The sequence below is a fragment of the Phocoena sinus genome, chromosome 4 (assembly GCF_008692025.1).
Source record: "Phocoena sinus isolate mPhoSin1 chromosome 4, mPhoSin1.pri, whole genome shotgun sequence".
Taxonomy (NCBI): domain Eukaryota; kingdom Metazoa; phylum Chordata; class Mammalia; order Artiodactyla; family Phocoenidae; genus Phocoena; species Phocoena sinus.
Genome location: NC_045766.1, coordinates 33,998,797 through 34,020,853, shown reverse-complemented (window position 1 = coordinate 34,020,853; position 22,057 = coordinate 33,998,797). Strand labels below are relative to the sequence as shown.

Sequence of the window (22,057 nt, the reverse complement as noted above, 5' to 3'; positions counted from 1 at the left end):
AAAATAAAATTAAGATAAAGTTAACCTGAACTATTTAAAAATTATATCATTCAATTTTAGAACTTGAAAGGACCTAAAAATAATCCAGTCAAGTCCCCTTATTTTACAGATGTGGAAACAGATACCCAGAGAAAGTATAAGAATTTTTGCCCAAGTTTACACAGACAGCAGTAGCACAGTTTGGAATCAAATTCAGATTTCTCTCCTAGCTCCCTGCTGGCTGCAATTCCACCACCAACCTTTGGAAATGTACTAACACTCTTGCCCCTTCTGTCATATCGTAGAGACAAGGGCAGCATGGTGGTTAGGTGTCCTGCCCCTTTTCAAAAATATATTTAATAGAAAACCCAGAGATGATGGTAATGACAGAAGGAATGTCCCCAAGCCTCAAGTGGTATTGTGACAGCCATTATTTATTTCCACTCATTGCATTTGAACAATGTGATACGTATTGTCCAACCCCACTAAAACTCCAGGGTTAAATACCATATGGAAAGGTAACCCAGAGCCTTCTTAATCACACTACACTGCAAGGTCTATTACTATCAGTAGGAAGAGCCAGAGTGCTGAGCTGGCTGTCACAGGTGGCTGAGTGAAGGGGAAATCAAACAATATGTCAAGATAAGTGAAGGGCCCACTGTTTATTGACGGTTATGGCTGGCAATGACTAATACAATTACTTTTCCCTTGAACAGATTCAGGTTCAAAATGTAGCTTCCGTTACCTCTAAAATGAAAGGAATGTTCAGAGTTCTATTGCCACTTCCATGTACTTAGACCATTACCAAATGAATGTTCTCCTTTCCCTTTCCCTGCTTTCCTTCAGACTTCAGCACTGTGTGTGGAAAGACAGCCCTCAGGTCATGAGGCTGAGCTGAGGAGGAATACTACCCCCAAAGCATGCTGGGAAATGCTTGACCAGAACTATTGCTGTCTGTTACTTCTTTGCTAAACCACTCATCTTGCAAAACCAGCGAGGTGGGAGGGAGACACAAGAGGAAGGAGATATGGGGATATATGTATATGTGTAGCTGATTCACTTTGTTATAAAGCAGAAACTAACACACCATTGTAAAGCAATTATACCCCAATAAAGATGTTAATTAATTAATTAATTTAAAAAATGAGTTCAGAGACTCAATTGTTTTACCAAACACCCCAATACTCTGGTTAAAAATGTTTTTGTGAGATAACTTCCTTTTTACTCCCTATATAATGCCATCTGACTTTAACAACTAGAAATATTATTTATTCAAACGGAAGCTTGCTTACTTTATGACATTGACATAAAATAGTTACATGGCTAAAGTTAGAATGGCTCCACGCAAAGATTCTGCAAAATCTGTAGTGTAGTGAGGACCATAATGACATTCTTATTAGTAAGTACAATATATATTTTTAAAACAAACAAAGCTGGTACCTCCTATTTTCTTAAAAATGGCATTAATGATATTCTTCCTGCAGTGGATTATGGAACAGAGAGGTCTAGATAAGAGTAAAAGCAGCCCCTTAGTAGAGTAGCTTGGACCTCTCAAAGTGGTTATTTGTCATTCACATCAAGCCTGAGCAAGTATTTGGGTTAGTTTTATATGTCAAAACCGAAGGGGAAGGCTTAGCAAAAACATTGTCTCTTGCTCCGAATAAGGCAGGCTGAGGAGATGTACATCATTTCGCTCACACACTGGACTCCCCTCCCTTTTGTTCCTGCTTCTCTCCTGCTTGGAGCTGACTCCTCCTTCCTGCAGCTCTGAGGATCACAGGCTGATTGAAGAACACAGCGGTTCCGATGGGGAGCTGTGCTCAGTGACTCACTCTCTCTCTCATTTTCTCTCTGTCTCTCTTTGTCTCTGAACCGGCAAAGCTGAAAACTGCCTGATAAGCTCTCTGCCTTTGAATCCAGCTCTGGAACCAAATGCATCATTTTACTGCTCTTAAAAACTGAATAGAGTTTGATTACCTCAAGCCAAAGCTGCTTTGCTCCATAAGAAGGACCCGAAAGGACCCACACATCATTGTTTTTCAATCTACTTGAGGAGGTTTTGCTTTCATGCCTGAAACGTGCTGGTTTCAGGAGGGAGTTTTTGGTTTGTCTGTTTTTAATTGAAATGTTGAAAAGTTTCTTATTGCTGCTTTAAGTGGAACCCAATTTTAAAATATGGGTTGAGTCAGATCTAAAGGAGAGTTGTCCATTTTCTGCCGGGACTGACTGGTGAACATCTTGAGGGAAACTTGATAGGAGATAATGAGATCTGATTTGCAACTAACAGCCATGCTTAATTTTGAGAATATTTATAGACTCATTGAAAAAGAAATTAAATATTGACCAAGGATAATGTCTGTATTTCTCAGTAACTTATCAACAAATGACTCTAGCCTGTGGAAAGAAAATCATAATTCGACAGATCTTTTAAATCCGCCAGGAACCGTGAATATCTATCTTTTTTGCCTGACAGGCTTAATGACTCTCGCAGCCCTGGCAGGCAGCATTTATTCACTAGTTTCCCTAATGAAAACGCGGAACAGAACTGTTGTGTCCATGCTTGTGGCTTCCTGGTCTGGGGATGATCTCATGAGCGTCTTGTCGGTGACCATCTTCATGTTTTTGCAGTGGCCAAATGAGGTCTCTGACTACTTCCAGTCTCTGTGCACCACCTCTGCCTTACTATATTTATGCCAGGGCCTCTCGAGCAACTTGAAGGCGACTCTCTTAGTCTCCTACAACTTTTACACGATGCACAGGGCTGTGGGGAGCCAGGCAGCCTCCAGAAGATCCGGCCAGGTGCTCGGCGTGGCGCTGACGGTGTGGGCAGCCAGTCTGCTGCTCTCCGCGCTTCCTCTGTGCGGCTGGGGCGCCTTTGTACGCACGCCTTGGGGCTGCCTGGCCGACTGCTCCAGCTCCTACGTGCTGCTACTTTTCGCTGTGTACACTTCGGCCTTCGGACTCCTCGCCGGCCTCTCGGTCCCCCTCACTCACCAGTTGCTGTGTTCGGAGGAGCCGCCAAGACTCCACGCCAACTACCAGGAAATTTCCCGCGGAGCTTCCACTCCAGGGACCCCTTCAACGCGGGGGAGAGTGCTTTCCCTGTCCCCAGATGATGCTCCGGGCCCGGCCCTGCGGTGCTCTGGAGGATGCTCCCCGAGCTCGGACACCGTGTTTGGACCGGGTCTGCCCGCGAGGGTAGGGCTGGGGCAGGGGCCGGGGCGCGGTGCTACCGCTGTGGCTGGAGCCTGCAAGCGTGAGGACCGGGGGACTCTCTATGGCACCAGGAGCTTCACCGTGAGCGTAGCGCAGAAGCGCTTTTCTTTGATCTTAGCGATGACAAAAGTCACCCTTTGGCTGCCCATGATGGTAAAAGTGCGGTTGCTCACGGCGCGCGGGGGCGGGGGCTGTGTGCCAGGCAGTATGAGTGCGTGTTGGGACCACCCTCCCCGGTTTGGAGGGTTACCCAGAGACGTGCATTAAGTCCGCTTACGAATGTATCTCACTTGGTTTTAGAGAAGCACTTGGAGGAAGGCAGTTCACGGGTAGGACTAGCAGCCGCGAAGCCTTTGCTGCTAAGTGCTTCTCGGTTCAAAACTGGGGAGGAGGGGCTTCCCTGGTGTCGCAGTGGTTGGGAGTCCGCCTGCCAGTGCGGGGGGTGCGGATTCGTGCCCCGGTCCCTGCGCGTCCGGAGCCTGTGCTCTGCAACGGGAGGGGCCACAGCAGTGAGAGGCCCGCGTGCCAAAAAAAAAAAAAAAAACTGGGGAGGAGTATGGGGAGTGCTTTCAGGCGCGAGAGACTTAGTTTTCTGAGATCTCTCATGGTCAAGGGTGTCCTTTTCTCTCGTAGCGATATCTGGGAGTATTCAGTAAAGAGGGTTTTTGCCCCCAATCCTGTCATGCCCTTCTCTCTGCTCCGTTTCTCCCTAGTAAGGACACCGCCCATCCCCAGCAGGGAAACAGGAGAGGCGTGGTCAGAAGTAGAGACAGCAGAAAGTAGACAAAACAGGCTTTTGTTCAAGCCTCCAGGAAAGAGCCCAGCTGAGAGGTGGCAGGTGGTGCCCTAGTGTGACAAGCATAACCTGGCAGAGGTGAGGGGCCAGGGATGTGACAAAGGACATCTGGAGTACTAGGTACAGGTTTCACACATGCTTGCCTGTTTTCTGGGATAGCATTTTCTGTATTGTGACTGTGTTTCCCTGGTGGAAACTTGAGCTGGCAGCTAGCACAGACCAGGCTGTCAAGAGTGGAAACCCTCAAAGCCTGTGCAGTCTGGAGCAGCGGGCCTCCTCCCAAGGATTCCCAGTCCATCACCCAAACTGAGAATGCCAGCCCAGGAATAGAGCTTCTGGCTCTCAGACAGGAAAGGGCCCTGGAGAAGGGAGCTGGGGCAGCATGCTTGAGGGAAAGGCTTGGCAAAATGGAAAATGTTATCCTAGGATAGGTCTGAAGCTCTCTGCTTTTGCAGATCCACATGGTGGTCCAGCACGTCGTGGGGTTTCAGAGCCTTCCCTTTGAGACGCTCAGCTTTCTGCTAACCCTCCTGGCCACCACTGTAACTCCAGTGTTTGTCTTGTCCAAACACTGGACACACTTGCCCTGTGGCTGCATCATCAACTGCAAGCAGAACACATATGCAGTGACGTCTGATGGGAAAAAACGTAAGTCCTGAACAGTGCAGAGGTTGGGAACAATATGCATATGGTCAAATACAGAAAGGTGGTCTGTTGAGAGAGTTGCCTGAGTAGGGGATGAAGAGTCCAAGGACAAATGAAGTGGTAAATGGAAGAAATTATAATGTGAAACAATTGTTAGCACAATATTGGAGTAAGTTTTAAATGAGGCAAGTTTAAAACAGCTCTGTGAACTGCTTGTACATTGAATAATTATTTTAGGTAAGAAAAGAAGAGAATTTATTCAAAACAGCATGAAGTCAACAAAGGCCTTTAGGTGTTATATCTACCATACCTCTTAGCCTAGAGTAGAAAATAACTCCCCCTCCCAAATCTACGTATGAGAAGTCTGCATCTTTGAAAAGTTAAAAACTCATTATATTAAAGTTCATTATTGCTGAGTGGAACAATAAAGAAAAGCATTTTCTTTAGTGTGCTCCTTATATTCTTTCAGGGTTTTGGAAAGTTTTCAGAGTAAGCAATAGGAGTGACTAAAAACAGTTCCAAAACAAATTTTAAGTGTTTGCCTCTGCTTTTAGAAAACATACATATATACACAAAACAACCCCACAAACACCTATAATTTCAAAAAAGGACAAAGGTGGCAGAGTTTGTCAATGTATGTTCATGTATGAATCTAGCCATGCCAGTTACTTAAAATAAACAAACAAACCAAAAAAAAAAAAAAAACCAACTATGTTCTAAAGAGTACCTCTAGACCAGGAGTGCGGTCAATTATAAAACTCACTAGAGTGTAATTGTTCCTATTCTGAGACAGGAAAAGTTGAAGAATGACCTGTATATTCTGACTCTTCCATAAGGAAAAGGATATTTTTTTGTCATTCCAGACAAAAGATAGGATGTTCTACCATTTAATAAATCCAAGACTACATTAGTGTATGCTGAATTAACTGTTCCATTAATTGTCCTTTGCTCAGAATAAGCAGGTATATTATTCTTTAACAGAGAAGAAAGAATAAATAAAAACAGTCCATCTTAGACTATTTTAGGGCTATGAAAACTGGAGACTATTAAAGAATATTCTGCAATCAGTTCTTCAACAGGTTTATTTTATAAACATTAAATAGTCATGAACTGGTCATTTTCCATGTATTCATGACATTTAATGTCTAGATAATTTTCAAATGACCAGAAGATTTTTTTTAGTATTAAGGATGCCATGAAGTTTTATTGTTAATAGATGCCAAATTCATCTATGCACTTAAAATAAAATAACCATGGAACTTGTAATAATTATGTGCTTTTGGATATTAATATCCAGAGCAACAGTGACACAGAAAATTAATAATAAATCTTTTTGAACCACATAGAAGAACGTAGAACATGTAAAAATCACTTACAAGCCTGAAAGTTCTACCATTCTATCAAACATTAATATTTTGTCACTAAATTAATGAACTAACCCCATCTTAGAGTATTTAAAATTGTGAGAGAGACAAGAAGAATTTAGGGCAGTCATTTTTAAGAACTGAAGGGCACCTCTATCAGAGCTGAAAACAAAGCAATGCAACAGATCTATCCCTATAAATGGTCTAGGAAGCGCTTCTGTCTTATACTGCACAAAATAGAAGAAACTACAGCAGACTAGCAGAATCAATAATCCTGCTAATATCTCATGTTTGAAATTAGAACCATGCCTTTCAAGATCAAAATAATATTTTTCCTCTAAAATTATCGTTGCCCTTATTTGTATTCATTTTAAAATTTCAGGGAAGGTGTTGAAATGTGAGCTTAGAGAGGCATGGCTTTGAGAATAAAATGTTGTGAGAAACGTTAGTTTAAAATGGCTCCATTCTCTTTTTTTTTTTTCTAACATCTTTATTGGAGTATAATTGCTTTACAATGGTGTGTTAGTTTCTGCTTTATAACAAAGTGAATCAGCTATACATATACATATATCCCCATATCTCCTCCCTCTTGCGTCTCCCTCCCACCCTCCCTATCCCACCCCTCTAGGTGGTCACAAAGCACTGAGCTGATCTCCCTGTGCTGTGTCTGCTTCCCACTAGCTATCTATTTTACATTTGGTAGTGAATATATGTCCATGGCACTCTCTCACTTGAGCCTAGGCTCTGCCACAGGAAAATTATAAGAATGATGCACTTTCCTTGTCTGAGGACCCACCATAAATTTTCCTATTGCTAGGATGACACAAAAACAGAATTTTGAAACTCCAAAGACGGCTCATCCTCAGGTGGGCAGGTGCTTGATCAGTTGTAGTACTTTGATTCTATGTAGTTATAGTACTTTGATGGCTCCAGTGTCACATTTAAGCTTTTTCTCCTTAATAAATTAATATCCCCCTTTTACATTCTTTTGCTGGGAACTCCAGAAACAAGAAAAGGAAAATATTTTTTCCTAACTCATATTTACCGTAGGTTCATTTTGGTGATGTAAGGATAATTCTACATCTCAGCTTCACTGTATGGATACTGAGAGACATGCAGCCAGAAAATGAATGTCAGTAATGGAAAATAATTTCCAGAAATAACAGTTCTCTCCTGTTTTCAACAATAATCTGTATTACTAGTGTCTCAAAACAAAAGTGGTTTAAAAAAAGCTGGTTTTAACACAGAGGTCTCAGGTGGTAGACATATGGATTGGATATGGCTTTCAGACCCATTTGGTTTGCATGACATGATGCGTTCTTTTTTAAATTAAATAAACAGTTAAAATAAAATATTTTCTATAAAATTCAGATTTTCAGCTTCTGTTTTTTGACAAAGTCAAAGTATCTGCTGACATGTTACTCTGAAGAATTATGTATATATATAAGCTGATATAATTACTTATGTCTAAAATTGTCATTAGTAAGATGTGATTAAAAGCAGAAGACTAGAGCTATTTCATGCCGTATCCAGGGTTTTGCTTTTCAGAGCAAATGTAACATTATACTTTTTTTTCATAAGTGTACTGTAGACTTCAAAAGACCCTGACTCTATTCTTCTAAGTTTCTTGTAAGTTACTAGTCAAATATTGTCAACTCTGTTTTGTCGTTATAGCCTATTACCTTCATTGGTTAGTCAGAATTTACCTCTAGTGTTAAGGAAAAGTCAATAACAAGAAATGTTTCTATTGGTAACATTTCATAATTAATGTACTTCCCTTAACTCAAAGATAGCACATCAGGGACATTCTGCTTCCATTAACATACTTCATGGATCTGATTAGCAGTAAAGCAATTTCAAATAGAGGTTAATGACTTCAATTCTGGAGTCAGCTTTAAATTAAAATCTCTTTACCAGGTAAGTAATCTTAGGTAGGTTTCTTCTATCAGCCTCAGTTTTCTCAAATGCAAAATAGAACCAATATGCCTTTTATTATGTAGGGTTGTTGTTTTGTTAAATGTCATGACCTTTGTGCATAACTGTCCCTGGAATGCTCTAGTTCCCCACTGTATCTTTCTCAATCACACTTCCTTCTCATAGCCTACCTCAGACTGCTTCTTGCACCCAGTGATGTGGAAGGAGATTCTCCATCGACACATTCTGCACAGTTCTTTAAAAACCTTACTCACTTTTGCTTTATATATTTCATAGTTATAATACACAGCTAATAAAATATATAGCCATAGATATCCATTTATATGATAAAATTGGGATTTTATGACAGTTTTGTTTGCTTAATATCCTTGAATTGACCACTTGTCACTTTATAACTTTTTTTAGAGAAAAAGGAAACCCAACAATAACTAAAACGTCTTTTAGTTCCTTCAGCTTTCACACTATTAAAGTTACTTAAAAATTCTAATTTAATTTTACTGGACTATATTACTAGAAAAAGTTAAGTATTACTGTAAATGAAATAGTGTATAATGTTAACATCTGTTTCTACTTTTCCATTTTCTTTGAATAGAAATTTTTGTTTGTATCCTGGCTCAATGAATGTTTTGGCTCAAATAATGAGTGATACCTATAAATTCTCTTTCAGTCAGCAGAATTGGTTTGTAAATCTTCAGTTCTGAGACAATTTCAGTAATAGAATCAGCATATGAATGACATGAGGTTGTATTGTAAAATGAATCAAATTTTACCTGTTCTCATAGAAATTTTATAGTTTTTAATAAATTTTTCCACCAAGGATAGCTAAATGTGTGCTATAAAACACAGAACTACCCAAGTAGAAAAACATTTTGAAATGAGCCATGTTTGGAAGATGAAAATCAAAACATTACATTGCATTTTGTCTACCATCTTGATATAGCTTCATTCTTAATACACAAAAATTATCTAGTATTTAATGATGTTCACATACAACAATTGTATCACTTCTGTCACATTCTCATGTGTTATTCTACTAAGACTTTATACAGTATTCACCAAATAGTAGTGCTATATGTAAGATACTATCATATTTCACCTGATTTAAAACATGGAAAGTTTTATGTGTTCCTGCTAAACTGCTCTTGTAGTTAATCAGGTATATACATGTTGTAAAGTGCTTCAGTTCACAGAAATATGTCTATAGACTCTTCTTTAAAATTCATTTCAAATTTATTCAGAAATGTACATATTATTTTTAAAAGTTTAAAAACTGTATTGTAGCATTATCTAATTTTTACTGTATGCATTTATAAACATATAAATGTCAGGAATGATATACATCAAAATATTTAAAGCAGTTATATCTGTTGTTGGTATTGCCAGCAGAATAGCTCAAGTAATATTTAGAGCTTTTTAATAATTAAGTTGTAGCAAAATAAAATTTATAAACAATGTATTTTATCCCCAAATAAAGAAATGTAGAGATAATTGGTAGACTGATAGAGCTAAAACTAAAACTGAGTGGATATGAGGCTATTCTAATTTATGGATCAATTTTTTACATAAAATTTCTTTAAAGACTTCAGTGTTCTGGGGTTGTATGTATTTCAAGCCTTCCATTGTATAAGTGAGAACAGTTAGGCCCAGAGTGATAAGATGGTTGAATTTGCGAGGCACAGTTGCTTTGCATAATTGACAAGAAGTAAACGAAGATAATTCAACTAATCAGGTTGAATTCACTTTCCTATTTTTATTCATTTTGTATATCCAAGCACTGTTTATATCTATCTTCCTAATCATGGAATTTTGTTTTTGTTTTTACATAGCCAAGAGGAGATGCTTTGAATTCAATCTATCATTTCAACGAAGTTATGGAATTTATAAAATAGCACATGAAGATTACTATGATGATCATGAAAATTCAATATCCTATCACAATCTCATGAACTATGAGTGCAAAACTACAAAAGACTCTCAGAGAGACTCTCATAATGTATTCAATGCCATAAAGGTGGAAATCAGTACCACGCCCTCTCTGGACAGCTCCACACTAAAAGGCATCAACAAATGCACAAACACTGATATTATAGATGCTAAACAGGATTCCCACAATGAAAAGGGTGTTGATCCACTGCTCTCTGAAAAAACAGAAGGTGATATTAAATATGATGAAACCACCCTTTTGGAAGGGCCAGAAAGAAGACTTTCTCATGAGGAGAGTCAGAAACCAGACCTTTCAGACTGGGAATGGTGTAGGAGTAAATCAGAAAGAACCCCTCGTCAGGTACAGTAAAGGTTGTTATTCCTCTTAAATTAAAAGTGATACCAAATATGACAGCATGCAAAAAAATTATCTGTTGCTTATTTCATTCATCCAACTCCAAGGTTATCTTCACTTAATTAATTTCCATAATACTAAGTTTTATTTCAAAGTGTCTTTTTAAATTTTTTTAATTAGTTCTACATTTTCAGTCAAATTCTATCTATTTTGGAATTGGCAGAGCTAAACAGGATCTTTGAGACGAGCCTCTATTTTAACCTCAAGTAATCTGTGTAAATTCAGACTAGACTCTCAAAACTTATTTCAAATTAGTAAACTTGTAGGTTTTATATTTTTAATTCACCTGAAAAGTTTACACAAGTGTCCAAAACAGGTTTTGGGGCAAATGTTTATCCAACTACCAGTAGACAGGTAGTCCTTTTGCAACTCTACTATTCACATAGCTTGGCTGTCTTTTTTTTGTTTTAAATTTTATTTTTTTATACAGCAGATTTTTAAACATCTTTATTAGATATTTATTAAGATATCTTTATTAGATATTTATAAAGATATCTTTATTAGATTTTTTAAAAAAAATCTTTATTAGAATATAATTGCTTTACAATGGAGTGTTAGTTTGTGCTGTATAACAAAGTAAATCAGCTATACGTATACATATATCCCCATATCCCCTCCCTCTTGCATCTCCCTCCTATCCTCCCAGTCCCACCCTGCTAGGTGGACACAAAGCACCTAGCTGATCTCCCTGTGCTATGCAGCTGCTTCCCACTAGCTATCTTATTTTACATTTGTTAGTGAATATATGTCCATGCCACTCTCCCACTTCATCCCAGCTTACCCTTCCCCCTCCCCATGTCCTGCAGTCCATTCTCTATGTCTGCATCTTGATTCCTGTCCTGCCCCTAGGTTCTTCAGAACCATTTTTTTTTTAGATTCCATATAGATTGTGTTAGCATACAGAATTTGTTTTTCTCTATCTGACTTACTTCACTCTGTATGACAGTCTCTAGATCCATCCATCTCACTACAAATAACTGAGTTTCATTTCTTTTTATGGCTGAGTAATATTCCATTGTATACATGTGCCATATCTTCTTTATCCATTCATCTGTCAATGGACACTTATGTTGCTTCCATTTCCTGGCTATTGTAAACAGAGCTGCAATGAACATTGTGGTACATGACCCTTTTGAATTATGGTTTTCTCAGGGTATATGCCAGGAGTGGGATTGCTGGGTGTTATGATAGTGCCATTTTTAGATTTTAAGGAACCTCCATACTGTTCTCCATAGTGGCTGTATCAATTTACATTCCCACCAACACTGCAAGAGGGTTCCCTTTTCTCCACACCCTCTCCAGCCTTTACTGTTTGTAGATTTTTTGATGATGGCCATGCTGACTGGTGTAAGGTGGTACCTCATTGTAGTTTTGATTTGCATTTCTCTAATGATTAGTGATGTTGAGCATTCTTTCATGTGTCTGTTGGCGATCTGTATATCTTCTTTGGAGAAATGTCTATTTAGGTCTTCTGCCCATTTTTGGATTGGGTCGTTTGTTTTTTTGATATTGAGCTGCATGAGCTGCTTGTATATTTTGGAGATTAAATCTTTGTCAGTTGCTTAATTTCCAAGTATTACTCCCATTCTGAGGGCAGTCTTTTCGCCTTGTTTATGGTTTCCTTTGCTGTGCAAAAGCTTTTAAGTTTCATTAGGTCCCTTTGTTTATTTTTTATTTTTTTTTTTTTTTATGCGTTACGCGGGCCTCTCACTGTTGTGGCCTCTCCCGTTGCGGAGGACAGGCTCCGGACGCGCAGGCCCAGCGGCCATGGCTCACGGGCCCAGCCGCTCCGCGGCATGTGGGATCCTCCCAGACCGGGGCACGAACCCGTGTCCCCTGCATCGGCAGGCGGACTCTCAACCACTGCGCCACCAGGGAAGCCCCCTTTGTTTATTTTTGTTTTTATTTCCGTTTCTCTAGGAGGTGGATCAAAAAGGATCTTGCTGAGATTGATATGGAGTGTTCTGCCTATGTCTTCCTCTAAGAGTTTTATAGTGTCTGGCCTTCCATTTAGTCTTTAATCCATTTTGAGTTTATTTTTATGTATGGTGTTAAGGAGTGTTCTGATTTCATTCTTTTACATGTAGCTGTCCAGTTTTCCCAATACCATTTCTTGAAGAAGCTGTCCATTCTCCATTGTATATTCTTGCCTCCTTTATCAAAGATAAGGTGACCTTATGTGCATGGGTTTATCTCTGGGCTTTCTGTCCTGTTCCATTGATCTATATTTCTGGTTTTGTGCCAGTACCACACTGTCTTGATTACTATAGCTTTGTAGTCAGGGAGCCTGATTCCTCCAGCTCCGTTTCTCTTTCTCAAGATCACTTTGGCTATTGGGGGTCTTTTGTGTTTCTATACAAATTGTGAAATTTTTGGTTCTAGTCCTGTGAAAAACGCCATTGGTAGTTTGATAGGGATTGCATTGAATCTGTAGATTGCTTTGGGTAGTAGAGTCATTTTCACAATGTTGATTCTTCCAATCGAAGAACATGGTATATCTCTCCATCTATTTGTATCATCTTTAATTTCTTTCACCAGTGTCTTATAGTTTTCTGCATACAGGTCTTTTGTCTCCTTAGGTAGGTTTATTACTAGGTATTTTATTCTCTTTGTTGCAGTGGTAAATGGGAGTGTTTCCTTAATTTCTCTTTCAGATTTTTCATCATTAGTGTATAGGAATGCCAGAGATTTCTGTGCATTAATTTTGTATCCTGCTACTTGACCAAATTCATTGATTAGCTCTAATAGTTTTCTGGTAGCATCTTTAGGATTCTCTATGTATAGTATCATGTCATCTGCAAACAGTGACAATTTTACTTCTTGTTTTCTGATGTGGACTCCTTTTATTTCATTTTCTTCTCTTATTGCTGTGGCTAAAACTTCCAAAACTATGTTGAATAGTGGTGGTGAGAGTGGGCAACCTTGTCTTGTTCCTGATCTTAGTGGAAATGCTTTCAGTTTTTCACCATTGAGAACAATGTTGGCTGTGGGTTTGTCATTTATGGCCTCTATTATATTGAGGTAGTTTCACTCTATGCCTACTTTCTGGAGGGTTTTTATCATAAATTGGTGTTGAATTTTCTCAAAAGATTTTTCTGCATCTATTGAGATGATCATATGAATTTTCTCCTTCAAGTTGTTAATGTGGTTTATCATATTGATTGATTTGCACATATTGAAGAATCCTTGCACTCCTGGGATAAACCCCACTTGCTCATGGTGTATGATCCTTTTAATGTGCTGTTGAATTCTGTTTGCTAGTGTTTTATTGAGGATTTTTGCATGTTCATCAGTGATATTGGCCTGTAGTTTTCTTTTTTGTGGCATCTTTGTCTGATTTTGGTATCAGGGGGATGGTGGCCTTGTAGAATGAGTTTGGGAGTGTTCCTCCCTCTGCTATATTTTGGAAGAGTTTGAGAAGGATAGGTGTTAGCTCTTCTCTAAATGTTTGATAGAATTCACCTGTGAAGCCATCTTTCCTGGCCTTTTCTTTGTTGGAAGATTTTTTTTTTTTTTTTTTTTGGCGGTATGCGGGCCTCTCACCGTTATGGCCTCTCCCGTTGTGGAGCACAGGCTCCAGATGCGCAGGCTCAGTGGCCGTGGCTCATGGGCCCAGCCGCTCTGCAGCATGTGGGATCTTCCTGGACCAGGGCACTAACCCGTGTCCCCTGCATCGGCAGGCAGACTCTCAACCACTGCGCCACCAGGGAAGCCCTGTTGGAAGATTTTTAATCACAGTTTCAATTTCAGCGCTTGTGATTGGTCTGTTTTTATTTTCTATTTCTTCCTGGTTCAGTCTCAGATGGCTGTGCTTTTCTAAGAATTTGTCCATTTCTTCCAGGTTGTCCATTTTATTGGCATATAGTTGCTTGTAGTAATCACTCATGATCCTTTGTATTTCTGCAGTCTCAGTTGTTACTTCTCCTTTTTCATTTCTAATTCTATTTATTTGCGTCTTCTCCCTTTTTTTCCTTGATGAGTCTGGCTAATGGTTTATCAATTTTGTTTATCTTCTCAAAGAACCAGCTTTTAGTTTTATTGATCTTTGCTCTCCATTCCTTCATTTTTTTTCATTTATTTCTGATCTGATCTTTATGATTTCTTTCCTTCAGCTAACTTGGGGTTTTTTGTCCTTCTTTCTCTAATAGCTTTAGGTGTAAAGTTAGGTTGTTTATTTGAGATATTTCTTGTTTCTTGAGGTAGGATTGTATTGCTATAAACTTCCCTCTTAGAACTGCTTTTGCTGCATCCCGTAGGTTTTGGGTCATCATGTCTCCATTGTCATTTGTTTCTAGGTATTTTTTGATCTCCTCTTTGATTTCTCCAGTGATCACTTCGTTATTAAGTAGTGTATTGTTTAGCCTCCATATGTTTGTATTTTTTACAGATTTTTTCCTGTAGTTGATAGGTAGTCTCATAGTGTTGTGGTCAGAAAAGCTATTTGATACAATTTTAGTTTTTAAAAATTTACCAAGGCTTGATTTGTGACCCAAGATATGATCTATCCTGGAAAATGTTCCATGAGCACTTGAGAAGAAAGTGTAATCTGCTGTTTTTGGATGGAATGTCTTATAAATATCAATTAAGTCCATCTTGTTTAATGTGTCATTTAAAGCTTGTGTTTCTTTTTTTATTTTCATTTTAGATGATCTGTCCATTGTTGAAAATGGGGTGATAATGTCCCCTATTATGATGATATTACTGTTGATTTCCCCTTTTATGGCTGTTAGCATTTGCCTTATGTATTGAGGTGCTCTTATGTTGGGTGCATAAATATTTACAATTGTTATATCTTCTTCTTGGATCGATCCCTCGATCATTATGTAGTGTCCTTCTTTGTCTCTTGTAATATTCTTCATTTTAAAGCCTATTTTGTCTGATATGAGAATTGCTACTCCAGCTTTATTTTGATTTCCATTTGCATGTAATATCTTTTTCCATCCCCTCCCTTTCAATCTGTATGTGTTCCTAGGTCTGAAGTGGGTCTCTTGTAGACAGCATATGTACAGGTCTTGTTTTTGTATCCATTCAGCCAGTCTGTGTCTTTGGGTTGGAGCATTTAATCCATTTACATTCAAGGTAATTATCAATCTGTATGTTCCTATTACCATATTCTTAATTGTTTTGGGTTTGTTATTGTAAGTCTTTTCCTTCTCTTGTGTTTCCTGCCTAGAGAAGTTCCTTTAGCATTTGTTGTAGAGCTGGTTTGGTGGTGCTGAATTCTCTCAGCTTTTTCTTATCTGTACAGGTTTTAATTTGTCCATCAAATCTGAATGAGATCCTTACTGGGTAGAGTCATCTTGGTTGTAGGTTTTTCCCTTTCATCACTTTAAATATGTTCTGCCACTCCCTTCTGGCTTGCAGAGTTTCTGCTGAAAGATCAGCTGTTAACCTTACGGGGATTCCCTTGTTTGTTATTTGTTGCTTTTCCCTTGTGGTTTTTAATATTTTTTCTTTGTATTTAATTTTTGATAGTTTGATTAATATGTGTCTTTGTGTGTTTCTCCTTGGATTTATTCTGTGTGGGACTCTCTGTGCTTTCTGGGGTTTATTGACTATTTCCTTACCCATATTTGGGAAGTTTTCAACTGTAATCTCTTCAAATATTTTCTCAGTACCTTTTTTTTTCTCTTCTTCCTTTGGGACCCATATAATTTGAATGTTGGTGCATTTAATGTTGCCCAGAGGTCTCTGAGATTGTCCTCAATTCTTTTCATTCTTTTTTCTTTATTCTTCTCTGTGGTAGTTATTTCCACTATTTTATCTTCCAGGTCGCTTATCCGTTCTTCTGCCTCAGTTGTTTGCTATTGATTCCTTCTAGAGAATGTTTAATTTCATCTATTGTGTTGTTCATCATTGTTTGTTTGCTTTTAGTTCTTCTAGGTCCTTGTTAAACATTTCTTGTATTTTCTCCATTCTATTTCCAAGATTTTCGATCATCTTTTCTATCATTACTCTGAATTCTTTTTTAGGTAGCCTGCCTATTTCCTCTTTTTTTTTTTTTTTTGGTCTAGTGGGTTTTTACCTTGCTCCTTCACCTGCTGTGTGTTTGTCTTCTCATTTTGCTTAACTTACTGTGTTTGGGTTCTCCTTTTTGCAGGCTGTAGGTTCATAGTTCCCATTGTTTTTGGTGTCTGCTCCCAGTGGGTAAGGTTGGTTCAGTGGGTTGTGTAGGCTTCCTAGTGGAGGGGACTGGTGCCTGTGTTTTGGTGGATGAGGCTGGATCTTGTCTTTCTGGTGGGTAGGTCCACGTCTGGTGGTGTGTTTTGGGGTGTCTGTGGCCTTATTATGATTTTAGGCAGCCTCTCTGCTAATGGGTGGGTGTGTGTTCCCGCGTTGCTAGTTGTTTGGCATAGGATGTCCAGCACTGTAGCTTGCTGGTCTTTGAGTGGAGCTGGGTCTTAGTGTTGAGATGGAGATCTCTGGGAGAGCTTTCGCCATTTGATATTACATGGGGCCAGGAGGTCTCTGGTGGGCCAATGTCCTGAACTCGGCTCTCTCACCTCAGAGACTCAGGCCTGACCCCCAGCCAGAGCACCAAGACCCTGTCAGCCACACGGCTCAGAAGAAAAGGGAGATAAAAAAAAGAAAGAAAGAAAAAAGAAAGAAAGAAAAGAAAAAATATTAAAAATAAAACAGTAATAAAAAAAAGAAGTGAAAAAGGAAGAAGAGAGCAAAAAAACAAAAATCAAATCCACCAATGGTAACAAGCTCTGAAAAACTATACTAAAAAAAACCAGACAGTCAGAACCCTAGGACAAATGGCAAAAGCAAAGCTATACAGACAAAATCACACAAAGAAGCATACACATACACACTCACAAAAAAGAGAAAAAGGAAATATATATATATGTATATATAATTTAAAAAGGAAGAGAGCAACCAAATCAATAAACAAATCTACCAATGATAATAAGCTCTAAATACTAAACTAAGATAAAGATAAAACCAGAAACAAATTAGATGCAGAAAGCAAACCCCAGGTCTACAGTTGCTTCCAAAGTCCACCGCATCAATTTTGGGGTGATTTGTTGTCTATTCAGGTATTCCACAGATGCAGGTACATCAAGTTGATTGTGGAGATTTAATCCGCTGCTCCTGAGGCTGCTGGGAGAGATTTCCCTTTCTCCTCTTTGTTCGCACAGCTCCTGGGGTTCAGCTTTGGATTTGGCCCCGCCTCTGCGTGTAGATCTCCTGAGGGTGTCTGTTCCCCACCCAGATAGGACAGGGTTAAGGGAGCGGCCGATAAGGGGGCTCTGGCTCACTCAGGCCGGGGGGAGGGAAGGGTACAGAATGGGGGGCGGGCCTGCGGTGGCAGAGGCCAGCATGACGTTGCAACAGGCTGAGGTGCACCATGTGTTCTCCCGGGGAAGTTGTCCCTGGATCACAGGACCCTGGCAGTGGCAGACTGCACAGGCTCCCGGGAGGGGAAGTGTGGATAGTGACCTGTGCTTGCACACAGGCTTCTTGGTGGCGGCAGCAGCAGCCTTAGTGTTTCATGCCCATCTCTGTGATCCACGCTGATAGCCTCGGCTCACCCCCGTCTCTGGAGCTCATTTAGGCGGTACTCTGAATCCCCTCTCCTCGCACACCCTGAAACAATGGTCTCTTGCCTCTTAGGCAGGTCCAGAGATTTTCAGAGACTCCCTCCTGGCTAGCTGTGGCGCACTAGCCCACTTCAGGCTGTGGTCACGCAGCCAGCTGCAGTCTTCTCCCAGGGATCTGACCTCCGAAGCCCGAGCCGCAGCTCCCAGCCCCCGCCCATCCTCGCGGGTGTGCAGACAAGCCTCTCGGGCTGTTGAGTGCTGGTTGGCACCAATCCTCTGTGCGGGAATCTCTCTGCTTTGCCCTCCGCACCCATGTTGCTGCCCTCTCCTCCGCGGCTCCGAAGCTCCCCCTGCTGCCCACACCGTCCCTGCCAGTGAATGAGCTTCCTTCACAGCTCCCTCCCAGAAGTGCAGGTCCCATACCTATTCTTTTGTCCCTGGTTTTCCTTTTTTCTTTTGCCCTACCCAGGTACATGGCGAGTTTCTTGCCTTTTGGGAAGTCTGAGGTCTTCTGCCAGCATTCAGTAGGTGTTCTGTAGGAGTTGTTCCACATGTAGATGTAGTTTTGATGTATTTGTGGGGAGGAAGGTGATCACCACGTCTTACTCCTCTGCCATCTTAAAGGCGCCCCCCTATAGCAGGTTCTTATTAGTTATCTATTTTACACATTAGTGTATATATGTCAATCCCAATCTCCCAATTCATCACACCACCACAGCCACCCCCTGTTTCCCCTCCTGGTGTCTATACGTTTGTTCTCTACATCTGTGTCTCTATTTCTGCCTTGAAAACCGGTTCATCTGTACCATTTTTCGAGATTCCACATATATGCGTTAATATACACTATTTGTTTTTCTCTTTCTGACTTACTTCACTCTGTATGACAGTCTGTAAGTCCATCCACGTCTCTACAAATGACCCAATTTTGTTCCTTTTTATGGCTGAGTAATATTACACTGTATATATGTACCACACCTTATGTATCCACTTTGCCTATTAGTCTTGCTGGAACTAGTCCCTCTAATACTCAGCGAGGAAAAAAAGACCTATTCCAGAATAGACCCAAGTGAATCTTTGCAAAAACCCTGCTAAATGTTCCATCCTTTTAAGGATTGAAGAATAATTATATAATTTTTTTAAATTTTTATTTATTTGTTTATTTATTTATTTTGGCTGCGTTGCTTCTTCGTTGTTGTACACAGGCTTCTTATTGCTGTAGCTTCTCTTGTTGCAGAGCATGGGCTCTAGGCACGTGGGCTTCAGTAGTTGCAGCATGTGGGCTCTGTAGTTGTAGCTCACGGGCTCTAGAGCGCAGGCTCAGTAGTTGTGGCACATGGGCTTAGTTGCTCTGTGGCATGTGGGAATCTTCCTGGACCAGGGATCAAATCTGTGTCCCCTGCATTGGCAGGCGGATTCTTAACCGCTGCGCCACCAGGGAAGTCCCTATATGAAGTTTTATAATGAAAGAATGTGTACCTTAAGCTCATCCCATTCTTTCCTAGATTTAAACCTGCCTAGAATGATGAGGGGTACTTCTTATTTTATTGAAATTGTAGTGTGATATTGATATAAGATTGTTCTTTCCTCCAAACGCTCATACCTGATAATTAAAGTTGCTCTTGCCTTCCACACAATTGATTTACTAGGAAAAGATACCTTTTTCTACATGACTTAACGTAAATCAGAGTCCACTTGCCCCTAATCTCTGGAATCAAAACTATAGTTTTTCAAATATCTGCTAGTAATAGTGCAGTCATTCATCACAAGTATGACCATCTAACACCAACTATGAATATGAACAGAATAATCTGAGATTTCCTTTATTCTCCTTGATTAATTAAAACTACTAGTTTTTCTTTGATATCACCAGTTTTAAAAGTTGGATAATAAAACAAAATATATGATTAAAAATAATTATTCATGGTGATTAGGTATCTCAAAAAAATCTAAATATTTGCTGTAAATTGCAAAATACAGTGAAAATTGTATTACTGACAGTATACACTGCTCAGTATTTTTAGAACAATGTGATACCCCAGCTAAGAGGGGAATCCCTACAATATCGTCATCAATTTGTTCCTAAATAATCTAATCCACCTGGTTTTCTTGCACTTAAAAATTAAGTAATATTATGAAGCATGTATGTGTGTGTATATCTCAGTAACCTGCAACTACAGTACCCTGTGTGCCACTCCCCTATTCCATCCTCACGCTCACCCCTTAGGGGTTTCAGCTATCTTGAATCTTCCTCATGCTTATTTGTTTTACTGTTTTAACACAAATGAATGTATTTCTAACACAATATATTCCTTAGTTTGCTTCTCTTGAGCTTTCTAAAGATGGTATCATTTCTGGGACTTGCTTTTTTTCCACTCAACATTACTTCATCACATTTCATGTAATGAAATGACTTCATTTTCTAATGTATTTTGTCAAAGCAGTGGGAAATGCCATCTGAGCTAACACAACATACAGCCCTCATTTAAAAGCCTGAGTTATATTTTGGAGAATATAATCAATTAAACACATCTAGAAATATGTGAAAAGATCAGATACTGTTTACATATAAGCATGTTGTCTTACGAGAATGGTGCAGCACAACTTACACACCTCTGTAAAACAAACAAACAAAAATGCTACATGGAAAGCATAAAATGTTTATCAATTCAGGTATCTTTCAACTACAAAGATTTGCTTATTAAGTATTAATATTTTAACATTTATGAAGAGCAAGTAGTTCAGGAAACTGATTTAAAATGATACTTGTAAAAAATGTTTAGTGGTTAAATAGATAATACAATATTCAGGAAAAGTAAATTTGATATTTTAAGAAACTAATTAAAATTAAATGAAATACTATCATAAATTTAAAACAACAGTAAGAAGTCCTTATGCCACAGGCTGATGTTATTTGTATGACTTTCCCTTAGCAAAATCACCTGTGGACCTAAAGATTAACATTATAACAAAAATACATTTAGAGTTGAAAAGCTTATGACAACTTTTCCTCTGACCAAAGACCGGTTTTAACTCTTACCCTATTCTTCACCAACAGATATTTCATGGGAGTAGGTGGTGACTTAGAAAGCACTTTCTTTTCATCCTTTTCTTCCAAGTCCCTTCTTTGCTCTGAAAGCAGAGTTAACTTATGTATCTTACAGTGATACAATAAACTGATAGATACTCTAATAACTCTATGAAAACACTATCTCTTTTTATTTTCTATGGTTGTACTTTCAAATATTTAGGTTCAGTTTATCAGTTCATATCTAATGGTACTATATTGAATTGCGTATGTTCTTTGTTTTTAGGCTATAAAAAAAAAGCAGGTTTGATTTAAAATGTATTTAATGAGCCTTACTATATTTTTACAATACACATCGCTTACTTTTTTTTAGAGTTTATGTGAGTAAACAAATTCTCAGTATATCTTGTTGGAAATCCTGGTAGGAGTGAGAGTGTCAGATCAAGGTTAAATTATAAAGGAAATGGGAGTAGAATGGCTTCAGTAGGTTTAAATGTGATCCAATAAAATGTGTCACAGGTGAGAGTGTTTGTAAGACTAAAATTGTGTTACACTTAGCCACACAATCACTTCTTTTTGGACCCCTAGTAAGTAGAGTCCTAAGCAGTTTACTGTTTAAAAATTCAGAAAAAATAGTCAGAAATGCCAGAGTTCTTCGGTTACAAAGTTTTAATGTGGTCGCCATGGTATGACTGTTCCTCAAGTGAATAATGATTTTCCACAACCCCAAAGTTTTGTCATCTATGAATAAAGAAAATTGTACTTATAAAATAATTTAGTAACTTATGGGAGATCACTCTAATTTTCTCTTTTAATACTAAGCTCATCAAGTTATCCATGGATCCCGTTTTCTTTTGTTTTAATGTGTTGTCTTAGAGCTCTAGAAACTCATTTATTACTGTAAATCAGAAGCAAAGATATGCTGTCACTATGTCACTTAGTCCCACTAATAATTCTGTATCATCATAGTATTTGAAAGATGAAAGGTCCTTCACTATGCCAATAGAATATAGCCAACCAGATTCTGAAAAAATTCTTCTCAAATGAGAGTCAAATGGGGGAAATGATTGCTTTTGAATTAGCTACACACCATTTAGTATAAGGATGAATAAACCAACAGAACTAACTTTACGGTCACTGGGGAATCAAAGAAATTTAATTTTTCTTTTAAGGAAAATGATTTAACTATCTAAAATTAACTATCTAAAAATA

The 22,057-nt window shown here is 38.9% G+C and overlaps 1 protein-coding gene across 1 annotated transcript in view; it reads left to right on the top strand.

The window, feature by feature from the left end:
• The first annotated feature begins 2,331 nt into the window (after positions 1 to 2,331).
• GPR149 (G protein-coupled receptor 149) overlaps positions 2,332 to 22,057 on the top strand; it is a 69,081-nt gene continuing 49,355 nt past the window's right edge. Inside the window, exons 1-3 of the mRNA XM_032631224.1 lie at positions 2,332 to 3,348; positions 4,447 to 4,639; positions 9,762 to 10,219. Of these exons, the coding sequence (XP_032487115.1) occupies positions 2,332 to 3,348; positions 4,447 to 4,639; positions 9,762 to 10,219 (1,668 nt within the window). The remainder of the gene's footprint in view (positions 3,349 to 4,446; positions 4,640 to 9,761; positions 10,220 to 22,057) is intronic.